The sequence below is a fragment of the Chiloscyllium plagiosum genome, unplaced genomic scaffold (genome assembly GCF_037043375.1).
Source record: "Chiloscyllium plagiosum isolate Xiang-an unplaced genomic scaffold, Cpla_swu_hap1 HiC_scaffold_16, whole genome shotgun sequence".
NCBI classification, from domain to species: domain Eukaryota; kingdom Metazoa; phylum Chordata; class Chondrichthyes; order Orectolobiformes; family Hemiscylliidae; genus Chiloscyllium; species Chiloscyllium plagiosum.
The window spans coordinates 58965131-58983635 of NW_028270154.1; the positions used below are offsets into that span (position 1 = coordinate 58965131).

Below are 18505 nucleotides of genomic sequence, written 5' to 3' on the forward strand. Positions count from 1 at the left end.
TGTGTTCCGCAAGATTCTTAAAATGTTATTATATTTTTCGCATAGGCCAAAGTGATAAACAATGATGTAATTGAAAATATGCCAAAAATAACAAGATACTGTTTGAGTTACTTTAGTTCAGACTTAGAAAAATAAATCTGGAATTCCTATGCATCGTCTATACAAGAGACATCGGCATCATTGACAACAAACTCATTCCTTTCAAGAAATTAAATGGGACAAAAGAAGGAAGAATGTAGAGTCCATGATCAAGTATTGTAATTTTTAGATAAATTAATGATTCTGAAAAAGTTAATGTTTGAGTTATACTGAGCTCTACCAGTCTGATTATGTCACAAAGCATGAATGGAGAATCAATTAGTTGGACTCTTGATAGAGTTACATATGTCTTCTTTATCTTTTCTTAATAATAGTTAACATGCCTAAGAGTTAATGGGACCTATATACAGTTGTTGTTATGTCATAAACTGCATGTTGTTATCTAAGACAACAGCCTCTTCTACTGAGACTAATTCATAGTCCATCATCCACCGTTAGACTAACATGGGAAACAGCTGGTTCCACTTGTTAAAACATTACATCCAAACAAAATTAATTAAAATTAGTTCATAAAGTTCATTAATTAGTTTCATCTTTAGGTTTAAGCACATAAATGGGATTTTAAAATGTATATCAACTTTGCATAAGTCATCATGGGCGGCACGGTGGCACAGTGGCACAGTGGTTAGCACTGCTGCCTCACAGCGCTAGAGACCCGGGTTCAATTCCCGACTCAGGCGACTGACTGTGTGGAGTTTACACATTCTCCCCGTGTCTGCGTGGGTTTCCTCCGGGTGCTCCGGTTTCCTCCCACAGTCCAAAGATGTGCAGGTCAGGTGAATTGTCCATGCTAAATTGCCCGTAGTGTTAGGTAATAAGGGGTAAATGTAGGGGTATGGGTGGGTTGCGCTTCGGCGGGGACTTGTTGGGCCGAAGGGCCTGTTTCCACACTGTAATGTAGTCTAATCTAATCTAATTACAGAAGACTTACCCAAGCATAAGCCACTTAATAAGATGATGATATTTGTTTATTTTCATATTTGATTCATTTCTTCCTATTGGTATTCCATTGTGTAGAATTCTATTCGAATTCTGATTCTGTCAAAGCACACTCATGTCCGAAACGTCGATTCTCCTGCTCCTTGGATGCTGCCTGACCTGCTGCGCTTTTCCAGCAACAGAAGTTCTGGATACAAGTTTCACCCACACTGGAAAACTCTCACATCATGTCCATTCAGCACAATTCAAAATACTGAAAGAGTAACCTTATTTTAAGTGCCTTTGTCCTCTGAAACATCTTGGGTTAGGAGAACAAGAGTGTGGTTAAGTCTTTCGTATGCGCAAATGACAGAAATGGCAAACATAGTCAAATGTATGATACTTTCTTGGATAACCACTGTTGGCACCGTGTTGTATTTGTCACCTCTATCAATATGCCGTAGAGGGTATGAGTTCTTTGAGGTAGGTTCGCTACCAATAGTCCACCTTAGATTTGCTGTGTCTTTGGCCTATCCAGCGATTAGTGATAAAGGATACACCACTATAGAGTAGCAACAGAAAAGATGTTGTTCATAGAGTCATAAAGTACAGAATAGGCCCACTTTCGAGCACTTGGCCCTTAGTCTTGAATGTTTCGACATTTCAAATGCTCATCCAAAGGTTGTGAGGTTTCCTGCTCCTGCAATGCGTTTCAGATTCACATCACCTTCTGGGTGAAAAACATCTTCCTCAAACACCCTCTGAATCTCCTTCTTTTCACTTTAAAATGATGCACCCTTGTTATTAGCCTTTCAAGAAAAGGGAACAACTGCTTTCTATCCACCTTGCCCTCATAATCAGGGCTCCTCTCAGAGGTCTTTGTTCTAAAGAAAACAACCAGAGTTTATCCAACCTCTCTTCATAGTTAAACTGTTCAAATCCAGGCAATATCCTGGTCAATCCCCTCTGCACTCTGGTCTCTATATTGACCAAGCAGTCAGGAGAATATGAGGACTGAGGATGCTGGAGAAGTCAGAGTTGAAAAGAGTGGTGCTGGAAAAGCACAGCTAGTCAGGCAGCATCCGAGGAGCAGCAGAATCGACGTTTCACACATAAGCCCTTCATCAGGAATGTGTGGGGAGAAAGGGGCTGGGAGATAAATAGAAGGGTTGGAGTAGAGGTGAGGTAGCTGGGAAGGTGATAGTAGATGAAGGTGGAGGGTGATGGTGATAGGTCAGAGAGGAGGGTGGAGTGGATAGGTGGGAAGGAAGATGGACAGGTGACACTGTTCAAGAGGGTGGTGCCGAGTTGGAGGGTTGGATCTGTGATGAGGTAGGGGAAGGGGAGTTGAGGAAACTGGTGAAGTCGATGTTGATGCTGTATGTTTGAAGGGTCCCAAGGCAAAAGATAAGACGTTCTTCCTCCAGGCGTTGGGTGGTTTGGATTTGGCAGTGCAGGAGGCCCAGGAAGTGCATGTACTTGGTGGATTGGGAGGGTGAGTTGAAGTGGTCGACCACCATCCAATCACACGCCACCAATGTTGACTTCACCGGTTTCCTCATCTCCCCTCCCCCCCAACCTCATCTTAAATCCAACCCTCCAACTTGACAGTGCCCTCTTGAACTGCTCCACCTGTCCAAGTTCCTTCCCACCAATCCACTCCACCCTCCGCTATGACTTATCACCATCTACCCCCACCTGCATTTACCTATCGCCTTCCCAGCTACCTCACCGCCACCCTCCTATTTATTCCCCAGTCCCCTATACGCCTCCTAACATTTCTGATGAAGGGCTTATGCCTGAAACGTCGACTCTCCTGCTCCTCGGATGCTGCCTGACCTGCTGTGCTGTTCCAGCATCACACTCTTCAACTCTGACCAAGCAACCAGCCAGCTCAACAGCATCTGGGGATGGACAGCAAATGGTCCTCTTGTCAACAGTGCCCATATTCCATAAAATATAAAGACTCATATTAAAACCGGTATCTAGTTTTGGAATTACATTATGCAAAACAAATGTGTATATACAATGGTTCGGATTTGTCCTGTAAAGAAACAGCCTGCCAAAACTATAATTTATTAAGTGAAAAGACAGGGTGCAACATGCTCCCTGGTTTTCAGCATTCTTTAAGTGGAGGCTTCTTACTTTGTTAATGTAAAGTCAACAAGAAAACTGAAGGTGTTTCCTCGAAACCATTTCCAGAAAGGTAAAATAAACATAAATGAATCTTAAACACTTGCTAGAATTTGGTCAAAATAAAACAAAGGTGTCATACTATCACCCTCTAGTGGTTAAACAGATGTATCTACACAGGAATACACAAAAAAATATAGTGAACTCCAATTTGTATATATTGTGCTCCAGGTATAAATAAATTGGTCAATCCTCATCTAAGTTTTTAGTGATGTATTGTGCTCTGTGTGGCAGTTGATAGTTGGTATAGTGACTCTTTATTGAATGAAACCCTAAATCCCCAGTTCAGTCCCTCATTGCAGGTTACTCATTAAACAACCCGAAAAAGGAATGGGATGCAGAATGTTCTTCAGGAGAATTGGAATCTGTGAATTTTTAAAAAATACGCTGTTTATATTTTCAAATTGTAATAAAGTTCTGGAACACTCGGAAGGCCGATCATCACTTGTAAACACGGCAAGAATTTTAAAAATTAACTAGAAAATTTTTTTCTTCACCAATACTACTGACTGCAGGATGTTTTCAATGTATTCTATTTTTAAATCAGGTTTACTTTTTTTTAGATTTTTGCTTTGCAATTTGTTTGCTGAATAAAACAAATCAAGAAAATTCCTTCCTCACTTTCAAAAAAAATCTTAAAAAGAGTTTCACTTGATAAGCAAGACTATGATATATCTGACCCAACTTATTACCTTTCTGTTGTATGCATTTTTTTGGCTGCAAAGATTATTCATTCAAGACCCTGGAGTGGTGACTCAAACCACAAGCTTCTGATTCTGAGCTGCAGGAAATACCAGTGAACCAATTGACAAAATAATGGATATAAGGTTTACACTTGTTTCAAATGTATTTATTCTGCCTTGATGTAAAATCAAAAGGATGTAGCACATGGAGTAGGTGAACATTGTCTTTTGCAGCAATTAAAGGAATTTCTGTTAATTTTAATATCACTATTTAGGCAATTAACATTTTTGTTGATATTCACAACCTATCTTAAAAATTGATCAGTATCTGTCAGTAGCACAATATACTTAAATCAATGAATGCTTATAAACAACTTAGTTCGTAAGGTTTCGGCATTTATATTGAAATATTAGAAGAGTTGATTTTATTTTGGTGTGGAGGTGCCGGTGTTGGTCTGGGATGTACAAAATTCAAAATCACACAACATCAGGTTATTGTCCAACAGGTTTATTTGGAAGCACTAGCTTTCGGGGCGGGAGCAGCGCTCCAAAAGCTAGTGCTTACATACAGCACTATAAATGTCTATCCCACATCTCATCCACTGAAACAAAGGTAAACTGTATAGAAAATGCAGTGAAGGAAAAGAAAGGTCTACTTAAATGTAAAAAGAATGATTTCCTTCCCTCCAGATATTATTTCTGATGTTATCTCAAAGTAAGATCACCAGAATCTGTGTAAAGGAAAACCACTAATAACTATACAAGACCAGCTATCAAACTATTTTAATATTTTTAATATTAGTAAAGAAAAGATTTTCCTATTAACTTGCCTCACATTACAGATCTCATATACGCTAAATGGTGGCAAACAAAGCTCTTCTATCCTTGCTCAGCTTTTGGCTTGCAGACTGATAGTATAATCTGGAGCTATCTTTCTGCACTGCCTATTGATGCAAACATTTGGTGAAAACCCTTTGGAAAACTATTACTTCTGTAACATTGTAGATTCTACTGCTTTTGTACCTACACTAATTGCATTTATACTTCAAGGCAATTTTCATTGCAAAACCAGAAAAAAGATTTTAAAAAAATATGGCAGTTCATTAAGAACCAGATTCCAGAGGATTCTTAAAATATTTGCAATATAAGGAAGACTCCAGAGTTTTATGAAAATGGCAGGTAGGTCACAGAGTAAAAGTCACACCCCCATTTCGGACAAATCCCACACTTCCAGTAAGGAAAGGAGGCAAGACATGAATCACACAGAATTGAAGCCTGAACTCAGCACAGCAAATCAAACTTAGTGCTAAGTTAAAACAGGCCCCTTATTATTTTATTTGTGAGAACCCTCAAACCACAGTTTAGGAGTTGTAAATTTATGGAGTCAATGTAGAAATTCTTGAAGGGTGGATAACGTTTATTTAACAGTCATAATTAGAAACTTCTGAATCACCCGCTCTTTCATCATCCACAGTCAATCCTTTATTCATCCCTATAGAAGGACATAGTCATTACATTCATCCCAACAGGATCCTCTATCTTGTGTTGTCTAAAGACAAACTTTTCAGGTCTTCCTTCACGTTTGTATTTCATACACAAAGCAACCGAGTGAACCCGCACTATATCCACTCCAGAGGAAGGATGTAAAGGTGATGGTGGAATACAAATCTGCATACAATACTCTAACTTTATGAATATGCTTCTCAGATAGGTTATTAGAACTGTACAATCTGGAACTGACAATTCTGGACAATTCTGAGGAACAGTCATTCGACCCAAAGCATTAACTCTGATTTCTCTCCACAGATGATGCCAGAAATACTGAGCTTTTTCAGCAATTTTTGTTTTTGTTGCAGTTTTTATTAATTCAAGATTAATTCAAGCCCTCAGAGTAAAATATACCCAGTAGCAGCAATCACAATATGGTCAAATTTTACATCCAGTTTGACGGCGAACAATTAAGGAAGTGTGATGTGCTGAGGGTTTTAGGTGTTCTAATGCATGAATCTCAGAAAGCTAATAACTCATAATCCAGAAGGCTAATGAAATGCCATCTTCTTTTCACATATATCCTTTGTGCTGGTATCTTTTTGACAAAAATTAATTGATTATTAATGACTGCACTCTTGAAGATAGTTAGAATCAGTTAGTCTTAACGTAAATCATTACCTTCAGCTTCTCTTTGAGAATTTTCCAGATCCTATCTGGATCTTTAGGATTATCCATTGAAAACTTTGATATATTAATCTGCAAAATCCCTCCTTACTGGTGACAAGCAAGATTCTCTGAGCTCTCTTTTTATGGTCATTGAACACTTGATCTGCATATGTTGTACCAAACAATTGTAATTCAGGAAAATTACCACTGGCTGCCCAGCAGGACTAAGACTATCAAAAAAGCAGCAAAAATAAAGTGAAACAGAAGCAAAGAAAAACGGAAAAATGAAATCAGACAAAAGAAAATCAGTATAGAAAACAAATACAACTACCCTCAACTTCCAAACAAAATGCCAAAAGGAAAGGCAAATGCAAAATAATGGCCTTTTGAAGAACAACAACCTGTAGTACAAAATTTGCAAGTTTGTCATTGCATTTTTTAGCCTTTCGATGGTTTTTGTACCAAGTAAGGAGAATGTCATGCAGATTTCCCTTCAGTTTGAAGAAATAAATTGAAATGAACAGCCTTTGGACACAAGTAAGTTTTCTAATGTACAGAACTACTTTTAAGTGTTTTTGTTTTCTGCATTTTCTTTCAGAAGGCCATTATAGCTATATGTGAGGTCGATTTTTAAAATCAGAACTGCAGATATGCAGACTGTTTCTCTTTTCTGTTTTTCTTATAACATGATTGAACTTAGATCTAACTCAGAAAAAAGTTATTCTGCCCTCTGGCTGGTCAATGCCTATGTACAGGTTTATACTCATAGGAAGTGATACTACTAATTATCCAAATGTTATGATGTCTAGAGTTGTTGTCCTGTCCATGCAGCATGACCATCTCCAGCTCGGAGTTAGTGGATGCAGAAGCAATGGTGCCAGTGGTGGCAGAAAAGGAGCACATTGTCAGCTTCCCCAGGGATGATGCTGGACAGTGACTGGAGGAGTAAAGGAAATGAAGTTTATGGAGAAGGAAAGATGAACTTTTGAAGTTGTTTCAGTTTTAGTAATATCAATGCAATTTTAATTTATTCAGTATAGTTGGTTCTGGTATAACATGTGTTTCTTGAATGCGAATTCACTATAACGCGATTGAAGAATTTAGACCATTATTGTAGAAAGCGAATTTCCCTTACTTGTATTGGCTATAAAATGATTCCGGTTCCCATTGGTTTAAATGGTGCTGCTATTATGCAATTTTCTTAAAATGCAAGATTGTACGGGAATGGACCTATTGTATTATACCAGAACAGACTGTGTTTTACTATTTATATAATTTATTTAGTCATCTATTTTGTAATCCAAGATGGTGCCGGAAACTAGATACAAGAGACAATATTAAATAAATATAAATCAATCTAAATCTAAATTAGGCTTGCAAATATCTACCACTGAGATTTTGAGTTGCCTTTTTTAACAATAGTTACCACTGCTAAGCATAATATGAATTTTCAGAGGGGTACCTTTACCTGATGCACAAATACTAACATTTTCTCTTATAACATTAAAAAAAAACTAGGACATGAGCAATATTGTATTCGAAGACCTGCCAGATATTTATTACAGTTCATTAATATATACAGCATTATATTCAAAGTCATATCCATATCTGGGCTAATATTGAGCTATTCAGTTACAAAAAGTAGTGTACTTCCATCAGCATGTCATTCTTCAAGTGGCTCCCAGTTAAGATGGAGTCTGAGATCTTTATACACTCAAGTCCCATGCTATGTTGTAGCAATGGTACTGTCAACATATCCCTTAAAGGTGTACTGACATATTAATTGTGAGAAATAATTCAAGTTTGTTTTGCTGATAGCTGTACAGTTACAGATCTAAAATACTATTTGCTGTGCAACTGAGATCAAATCTTTTATGAAAATCAAAGAGAAAAGTTAGCCTAAAACCTTACGAAACATTGTTCAAATTTATTGGTTATCATTAAAAAAACACTTTGATCCTACATTTGACATTATAATGTATTATAATAATTGAATGATCTTCTGCCATGATATTGTTATCAATTAAAGATAGTATTTCAACAGTTGCCCATCTTATGATATAAAAATATAAAAGAAAGTTTTTATTTTGTTAGATAAAACATTTTAATATAAAAATACTGTGTTCACATTACTGTTAGGTAATGATAGATTTGACCTATCATGTATCAAATATTAAACAATCTACACTGTTCACTGTTTGCATCATCCTCATTCTCTGCAAATCGTATTTTCATTTTTTCTCAAGCTTGCACAAGTCAGTTGATATTTACAATAATATAAAAAAGAAATTAGCTGTCTGTAATTTCTACAGCTACCAGAGTTGGTTGATGAAATGAAACTAGTACCATGACAAGAACTTTAGTTAATTTATTAGATTACTTACAGTGTGGAAACAGGCCCTTCGGCCCAACAAGTCCACACCAACTTAACACTACAGGCAATTTAGCATGGCCATTTCACCTGACCTGCACATCTTTGGACTGTGGGAGGAAACCCACACAGACACGGGGAAAATGTGCAAACTCCACACAGTCAGTCGCCTGAGGCGGGAATTGAACCCGTGTCTCTGGCGCTGTGAGGCAGCAGGGCTAACCTGCTGTGCCACCGTGCCGCCCATATAACTTAGGTTATATCTTCACAGGTCACTCTTTACTATCGAAAATGATAGGATTATTACATCTCTAGAATTTCTGCTTACACTCACTTCTCGATTTATATCCGTGGCATATACAAGACTTTGATTTTTTTTGTCTGTTTCACAAAACTAATCATATTCAAATTACTTTAAATGTATGTAATTTAGCTGAAGATAATATTCTCAGTCAAATATTTATTCCATATCCTTTGTGGATTTCATGATATCATATCTCAGTTTAAGAGACAATCTAATACTTGTCTTCCCTGAAGTGTATTCTTAGTAAGACTGTATGTCACTGTTGCATATACAAAGTGTGGTACTTAGAGGTGAACACCTTTTGGAGGGGAATGTTCAAGTATTTGTCATAGAAAGAGTTCAGGAAAAGAGCAAACTTACAATAATTATTTCTACATTTCTAAATGCATCTATTTGAGGATCTCCCAATAGGTGAAAAAATGAAAAGAAAGGCAGATTAGGTATGACAGCTTGTCAGGAATGAGGTAAGAATGCTGTATTACTGTAAATATGTCTTGTAGTGTTGTTTTTCCAAAATGGCAGTTTTTAAAAAGAACTTTTGATTTCATAGGGCCATCATGAACTCCAGCTTATTTTTATATGAAGCAGCCATATATCTTCACATGCACTTTTGTATGCATTATAGAAATACTGTGGCACCAATAGTTTTTTTTTGTTAATGCAATCATAAGTTACCATTGTTAGCATGCTGAATTTTGTAGTTCTACAAGCTCAATATATCATCTTATTTTTTGTCTTAAATAACCATAGTATTCAGAATCATTTCCAAAGTAAAACTAAACATATTGGAGTCTACAATATTGGAATGTTTCCAAAATACTGTGCTCAATTATTCTAGCTCTCTAGCTGCCTGGCTATTGTAAGCATTCAGCAGTGTTAATTTATTTTGATTATAGAACAATCTGAAGAAAACATTAATCCTGTCACTACTAGATGTTTCTGGGTTTCTTTTTCATTTTGGTTATCAGAATAGAACAAAATAACTTGACAATAATTGTGATCTAATTATTCCCAAGAAACTGAAAACTGTGGATTGCATCTTCTTCCATCCATCTTTTCTTCTGCTTAATTCCCTGGCTCTTAGAATTTGACGTGTCCTCTCCCAGTTACCACTTATTTAGATGCTTGTAACATCCTTTTGCTTTTAACCCTGATGATCTTATAGTATGGGTCTTTGGTCTTCATACTTGTTCTTGAATGTAAAGGGAAAGTAAATGCATCTGTATACAACAATTCCTTTCAAACAAATAATTGCTGTAGTAAATGGAGTTGATGCAGGAGTTCATTCTATATCTTATGTATCTTCACATTAGCTTGTTCATGGGATTATTTTTGCATTTGTGTAGCTCAGTGCGAAGAGCCTTGGCTTGCTGAACAAACTGCAAATGCAGATCTTCATTCACAATGTAATTCTTATAAATGTTGGCAAGTCTGGTGGAAACAGTAAACAAATCTTGCTTGTTCCCTACTTCAGTAGCTGCAGCAAAAGCCAAATGGAAGTAGCCAGCAGCATCATGTGCATCCTGAAAACAAGAATAAGGAGAACATTCTTATTAAAAGTGGACAATCATTGTGACTTAAAGACAAGTTCAGGTTTATAAATTTAAGTCAATGATTTAAAAGGAATAACTACTGTAACATGCAACAGAACAGTTTTAAAAGTAGGTTCAATAGGCAACCAATAAGTTTAACTATTCACTCTTAAGTCTGTCTTTTCCGTCAACCATTCACAATTAGTTCTGTCACATCCTCTCTCTAAATGGTTAGGTCTCCTTAATAACCATGGGTTAAAATTTTTAATTTTTCCCAGCTTCTAAAATAATCCAGGGAGATTTCAGGGTATCAATCCCTAGTTATGTCCCTAACCACTTGCTTTCTGCATTCGTGTCTATGGCACCTGAAGAATAAATGTAATCCCATACCAGCTGAGATCAGTATGTAGGTCCCGCCTTCTCTACCTCACCCCTCGCCCTCGTGGTGAACCTCAGGTTAAACCACCACCAGCCATCTCTTTCTCTAATGAGTAGTTCTGAAAGAATGGTAGGTGCAGAAACCTTCATTACATTTAAAAAAGGTGTTTGCAGGTTATTTAAAGTGCAGTAAACACCAGAATTCTTGACCAAGAACTGAAAAAGAGGATTAGACTCCATATTAGTCATCACGTACACAAAGGGCTGAATTGACTTCTTCTGTGTTTTCAATTTCTATGAATATTTTACTGGATTCTACATAAAGTTATAAAATAACTTATCATAGTAGGAGACTATTCTATCTATGCCTGATCTTCAAACGTTCCACTCATCAGCCCTTCTCCATTTGCATTTTTTGCATCTTTCAAGAGAGCATCTGATTCTTTTTTAAAAGGATTATTATTGAATACACTTCCACCATTCCAGTAAATCTCATCTGCACCGTAAGGATTGAAGATTTCCTTAAACATGTTCAAATTACTTCAATTGATGCCTAACTATAAACTTCAGCATAATTTTCTTTTCTTTGGACTCAATAATACTATTTATAAAATGTAAGGATCCTTTATGCCTTTTTTAAAAACAATCTTCTAAACTTGTGCAGGCATTTTCAAAGACAAGTATCTATGTTCCTAAATTCACATTAAAATTCAAACATTTGGTTCATAATATCTAAATTCAGTTTTTCAACAATAATAAATCATTTTGCATATCACTCCATAACATGTTGTCTCTCTATGTCCATTTGAAGATTATTAATATTTTCATTTATTTGACCTGCAAGTTTCATGTCATCTGCAAAATTTGAAATGATCATCTATATACCTGAGTCTTGGTCAATAAAACTTACCAACAATGAAAAACAACTCCTGGGTACATTACTGTGCATGCCAATCCAGTCTGCTAAACAACCATTCAACACATACCCTGCTTTCTATTCTTCAATCTGTATGCATTCAGCTACTTCCCCCTTTAAGAAGCTTCAATTTTGCTTATTTGTCTATTGTGTGATACTTTATTACGCACATGTTGAATGTCCATTTATACAGCACCAATCATATTGTTTTGGTAAATTTCCTGATTACAACAAAGGAGTGTGACTTATTTATTTAGAATTCTTAGCAAGTTACTTATGTAGCATTTTCTTTTAAGGAATGCATCAGTATCCATTAACTCCTCATTCACCAATCTGTAAGATCATTTCCTTCTAACCCTGAATAGAAAGTTCTTTCTTTTAACCAGGTGTCCTGAATTGATTTTCTCATTCCTCATCTCAAAGATTCATTTTCATCACTTCACCATACTTGAAAATCATGTGGGAATCCTCCCTCTTTTTTTATTGTAATTACAGACATATTTTCAGATTATTGTGATAAATCCTGAATTTATTTTTTAGGAAGACAGGTTGGTATAGAGTAATAACACAATGATGGTCTCTGATTTATTTTCCTGAGACTTGTTCATAAAAAAGTCTGGCTTATAAAAATATCATTGTTGTGTTTATTATTTTGTAATTATGGAAAACAACATCCCTTGGTAAAGTAATAAAATGACTTCAGTTACATCGATACAAAATATGGACTCTGGATTAGTGGTGCTGGAAGAGCACAGCAGTTCAGGCAGCATCCAAGGAGCAGCGAAATCGACGTTTCGGGCAAAAGCTCTTCATCAGGAATAAAGGCAGTGAGCCTGAAGCGTGGAGAGATAAGCTAGAGGAGGGTGGGGGTGGGGAGAAAGTAGCATAGAGTACAATGGGTGAGTGGGGGAGGGGATGAAGGTGATAGGTCAGGGAGGAGAGGGTGGAGTGGATGGGTGGAAAAGGAGATAGGCAGGTAGGACAAGTCCGGACAAGTCATGGGGACAGTGCTGAGCTGGAAGTTTAGAACTAGGGTGAAGTGGGGCAAGGGGAAATGAGGAAACTGTTGAAGGCCACATTGATGCCCTGGGGTTGAAGTGTTCCGAGGTGGAAAATATGGACTACCTAACTAATTCAGATGTCATGCCCTTTAAATATTTAATATCTAATCTTCAATGCAAGAGCATCAGAGGACTTGTTTGTTACAAATACAGAGAATGCTGAAGAAACTCAGCAGGTCTGCCAGCATTAGTGGAAAGGAACCCTGAACAAGAGTCATATCAGACTTGAGATGTTAACTCTATTTTTTTTCTCCACAGATGCTGCCATACCTGCTGAGTTTCTCCAGCATACTCTGTGTTTGTTTCAGATAGCCAGCATTTACAGTATTTTGATTTAATTTGGATTTATTTCATATTTAGCTGCTAATGTCAAGATTTGTTACTATAAATTTAATAGCTCTTAAAAGAGCTAACAGAATATTTTGACGGATGTAAATTTATGTCTGCATGCCATCTATTGACATTTCATTTTTTTATTGGGAGATACACTAAAAGACAGCATTTCTACTGCCTTAGGGATGACTTGCACAAAATAGTCGTACTCAACCACCGGTGCATGTTATCCATAGTCGATTTAGAAAACCATGACATTTAGGTATCATATCATGCCAAATCATTCATTCTAATTGTGGATATTCATTGAAGAAAATAACAAGGCTTGGCCATTTTTAGAATGCTCATTCAACTTCAATGCATGTTCCTCATTATTGGTCAGTTGTTAAAATGATTGCAGAAAAGCCAGTCAGAGAAACTTTCCCAACCTTGAGTTTGTGGAGTGTAATGTCACCTAGTCTCAAGTAAACCTTCATGTAGTACGTCGCTTCTTTATCAGATTGCAATGTGTAGGGACTGAGTGACAACGCCTTCAGGTAATAGTTCTCAGCCATCTCATATTGCTGGTATAAGTAGTACACTGTTGCTAGTCGATAAAAAGCGATTTGTTCCTTCAGTTGGCTTCCTAATTATTGAGAGGAAAAAAAATCCTTTAAGGTAATCTCATCATTAATGTATTTTTGTTCTAATTATTTTAAAAGATTAAATGCATTAAGAGTATTAGTTCATACAATAGAACACAAATATGGAAGAGTAGCTACCATCAATTCATATTGATAATTTCATTCAGTTATCAAAAGATACTTCAGAACAAAGAAGCCACTTTGCTCATCATTCGTGTACAGATGCTGCCTCTGCCATAGCAGCATCAATTGCAACACAATTACCGACAAGATTTTAACATTATTTTCCTTCAAGTCTTGAACTCTTGCATATTGCTTAGTAAGGTGTTTATATGGTTAATAACCCAAATACGTCCTGGAATGTTAGCAAATTTCACAGTTTTGTCTGTTTGCATCCAAGCACTCAAGGTTTAAGAAACACCCATCAAAACCAATACAAAAGTTTCCAGATTAGCAATTAACTGTTTGCTAACAGTACTCAGGAGCCTTTGCAAATATTGATATTAAATATATTTAATATATTTAATATCATGCTCTTTGTAGAAAGCACATTACTTTCCAACCTTAAATGCTGGCTATGTTATATTTCAAGTCCAGTTTTCCCATTTCTTCCAAATTTAGTAAAAGTACTTTAGGATAAAGAATAATAGATCAGGAGTTCCATTTGTCCCCACTCGTAAGTTGCACCAGATTTGGCTTCAGATCATAACAATAACAGTCAAACTTTAAGCTCATCTGGGATTAATATGGGTGGCTTTAAGGCCCAGATACCCCAAAAGGAATTTTAAAATATAAACAAATGCAGCTAACTTTCTTACGAAAGGTGTGCTTGCAGTCACTGTAGCAATGGTATGAAGCCAACATGACTCATTTCTATACCGTGTAAGTTAGGGATATTTTCTTGATCCGAAGGATGACTTAAGCAGATGTTCCAGGCAGACACACCTCAGTGTTTAGACCAGGATACAATCATAAATGAATTTTGACACTAAATTATCGAATCTGAAATTAAATAGCAGACATTTCTATACTTAATCATGCAGATATGCGTTACTAGCACTGCTGCCTCACAGCACCAGGATCCCAGGTTCAATTCCAGCCTCGGGTGACTGCCTGTGTGGAGCTTGCACATTCTCCCCGTGTCTGCGTGGGTTTCCTCCGGGTGCTCTGGTTTCCTCCCACAATCCAAAGATGTGCAGATTAGGTGAATTGGTCATGCTAAATTGCCCATAGTCAGGGGTGAATATGGGGAATGGGTCTGGGTGAGTTACTCTTCGGAGGGTCCGTGTGGACTTGTTGGGTCAAAGGGCCTGTTTCCATACTGTAGGGAACCTAATCTAAATTTAAATGACTAATTTGAAATTAATACATGCTATTTTTTCAGTCATACTTAACAAAATTGTTGAATAAAAGAAAAATTACTCACCAGTATTTATGCTGAGTCTTACAGCTGCAATTGCATATTCTCGGGCTTGTTCTAAACGGTTCAGTATAATACTAAGCTCAGTCAATTTATTAAAAAGTCTGAGCTCTGCATCAGTATCTCCTGTCATCCTAGCCAGCGGTATTGCCCCAGTCTGAGAAATAATTCATAAAGTTTCACATCAGGCAGAGCAGATAGTTAAGTGCATACAAAAGTGAAATATTAAGCCAATTATTATTTTCACATAAAGTTAAACATGTAGGGTTGAATTTTCCAAGAATTTGGCTAAGTGGAGATTTTGTGGAACTTCATGAACAATTTCACTCCATGAGCTCCAGGACATTTTCTCACACACTTCTCTGTCGTTCTTTTCATCAGTTATGCATCCCCATGGCACCACACCCACACTATCATGCATTCAGGAGCTGAGGAAGGACTCCTGTTACCACAGCATTCTGGGATTTAGTCACCGATGCCATATTTAAAACCAAGCTAGACACCAGGTCAATTGCTACAATCTAGTAACTGCCTTTCACAGTGTGTTGCTGCACAGTTATAAAGGGCATGGCTGAGAAATAGAAGGTGGATCCCAGCCTCATCAACATGGACTTGAAGGTCCTGGTGGATGGGGTGGTGGAGGAGGCCCATTATCTTTGTTCAGAAATGCCAAAAGTGACCAAAGCACCAGACCCTATCAACCCAGTTTGAAGTTGCCACCCAGGTTAGTGTGAATGCCCAGCAATGCTGAAGATGATTAATGACCTTCTATGCTCCACAAGGATAATTGCCGCCACTTTTCCTTTGCCACTTCACACTCACTGCACACATCTCTCCCTCAGCTGGTAGCCACTCACTCTCCCTCAAGCGGTCTCACCCACCTCCCAACAGCACTAACCCTGCATGCCTTCACCAAGCCTCCTAATCACTCACTCAGGATAACTTACCACTTCTCCCCACCTGCACCAACACTAACAGCTGTGTCACCCACTTCTATCTCACTCAACCCCATTCTTTGTCTCATTCTAAGAAAAAAGTGACCCACAATAGGTCACAGAGAACCAAAGGAGGTGATGGACGATTTGACATTCCTCTCCTCCCTCCCTAACAAGAGAATATTCTTGCCTCAGGGGAGGGGAATGTGACTACTCATGTGGTGATGCTGAGATTTCAATGATCCGGTGACCTAAAATGATTAATTGTCAAGTCTTATGCTACTTTCCCATTACCAGCGTCTGCCAATGTATTATTAGCATGTCCAAACATCTATCCTTATTTTGCAACTCATTCCCTCTCTTGGCTCCCGCAGACACCACTGCCATCCGCATGATTTATGCGCTGAAAATACCAGGGCATCCTCTCTTCCTCAACCTCTGAGGAAGGTGACACAGTCCTCTGGGATTCAGCACCAATAAAGCTGCAACCCCCACCAGCTCAGGTACTAATACCTCAATAACTATTTTAACTAGATTAAAGTCGAAAGCACATTCTGGTGAGAACTGCTGGCCAAGAAAGAAACACTCCAGGTTGCAAACAACCAGAGGACAGCTGGAGACCAGGCACCTGCTCAGCCACTGGCTGGAGAGAATCTTCATTAAAATGAACAAACATACACTGGAGCAGCAAAGAGGCTTGTCCAGTAATGCAACTGAAAAGATTGGAGGCTGTTATGGAAAGCCAAGTCTAGCACACTCCATGCCTGCCAGATACACATGCAGGCCTGCACTCCATCAGGCCTGCACCACTGGTAAGGCGGCAGAAGGACAAGTGACCTTGACCCCCCTCCAGGTGCCCCTTCCTCACAAGGTGACAGGATGGTGCCAGTAGGCTCCCACACAGAGAAGGAACCACATACAGGTCTCTTCTCAGCTCACTCCAAAGGTGCCTGTAATCCCTAACTCAATGTAGACAACAGTAGCAGAGTGGAGCATGAAGCATCTGACACCAAAGGTCCCCAAGCCTGCCTCAGGGAAGCAACCTTTGACCTGTTAACCTCTGCATGTTCACATTGTGGGGGTGTATGAGGGGAGGAATTCACCACTGGAACCAAACCTTAAATCCATCCCTAACTGGAGTTTTAATCGTCCAAACAGATTGCCAAACTCAGTGATGCAGACAGTGTTCCAGTTCCCAAATCAACCTTAGAAAACATCTTGATGTAGGCTTTCCCCTTTTTGCTCAATATCTCTTCTCCCCACACACTTCCAACCCCAATCTCCATGAGGCCTCCACAGGGTCAGCAAGATCAAGCCCTTTTAAATTCAGCTACTACTATTCTCTAATCTAATTTGAAGAATAGAGTCTTTTCTAAAAGCCGAAATATAGCCACATAACTCGTCTGCTCCAATTAACAGCATTAAGAGGACAATCAATTCTACCTGTGTTGGGAAGATCTATTACATCCCATCTAAAAAGAGATTATTAAAAATTAGAAGGAACTCTTATCCAAGTAAAGGAATGTAGACTTTTAAAATGCACATTTGGGTCAACTGATAGGATCTAAGTCAAAAAAATAATAAACTCCAGAAAGATCCAAATATTTTATTAAAATGATTGCTTTGCATTATTGTCCTTGCTGAGGGGCTAACAGGAAGATTGCCAAAAGCTGGGAGTAAGGTTTGGGCAATAAGCTCCTCCCCGTCTTGTGAATGAACCCATCATTCCCATAAGTAAGGGCAATATTCCATCATTCTTCTTCGGCAGTTCCTTGGGATTCAGGATGACTTTGTCCCATTCCAGTGTTTTGGGTCATGAAGTGACTAAGTAGGCCAATGCTGAATCTGTGAACTCTGTCACATGTGAGGCATGCAATGTTTGCTGAAGTAGGTGGGTGAGATGCTGTGATTTTGACATGCTCCTTCTGCTGTTCACATTTGACCTCTATTTGGGCTGGTTAGAGACAGTTGTCACCTTTGTAGATGCTCCTTCTGTAGTTTGGGCTGTCTTGGGCTAGATATCCCCATTAGCAGTGGAGAAGCTTTAAGGACATCCTCATTGCGATTCCTCTGCCCTCCTTGTAGAAAGGGCAGATACGCAAAGTGTATCTGGCTGCCCTGTGTTTATAGGATGTCCCCCCCGTTGATTTGCATCCCATTTCATTCCCTACCTCCATTTCAAATCTCCAACTGGTGGCTCATTACCAAAGGACAACTTTCAGTGCAATACTGACATTACTCAAAAGATTTTCAGCACTTGTCATTATGATAATCCAAGACTATAATATGTCTGCACTTACCCTATAAAACGATATTGCTTTCTCTCGCTCCCTAGGCCCATTGTAAAACATATCCCCTGCTGCTTCATTGATTTTCATTATAAAGTGCAAATCCTCCATTCGCTGTGCTGTTTGTATAGCTGCCTGAGTGATTCACAAGAATCAAAAATACAAATGATTAAGATAATGTAGGCTATGAACAACTTACATTGTAAAAACCTATGACATTCTATTTAATGGCTTTCAGTTCATCAATTCAAAACTGTCACACAATTGTGATGCCTTTTCTTTCAGGTGGAATAC

General features: G+C 38.1%; 1 protein-coding gene across 2 annotated transcripts in view; it reads right to left on the bottom strand.

Annotated features, from left to right (window-relative positions):
• Positions 1 to 7955: 7955 nt before the first annotated feature.
• Positions 7956 to 18505, bottom strand: part of sh3tc2 (SH3 domain and tetratricopeptide repeats 2) — an 84893-nt gene continuing 74343 nt past the window's right edge. For both annotated transcript variants that reach the window (XM_043703810.2, XM_043703808.2), the window contains exons 15-18: positions 18224 to 18346; positions 14995 to 15145; positions 13374 to 13570; positions 7956 to 10248 (exon numbers count right to left, since the gene is read on the bottom strand). In XM_043703810.2, coding sequence (XP_043559745.2) covers positions 10030 to 10248; positions 13374 to 13570; positions 14995 to 15145; positions 18224 to 18346 — 690 coding nt within the window. In that variant the 3' untranslated portion in view covers positions 7956 to 10029. The remainder of the gene's footprint in view (positions 10249 to 13373; positions 13571 to 14994; positions 15146 to 18223; positions 18347 to 18505) is intronic.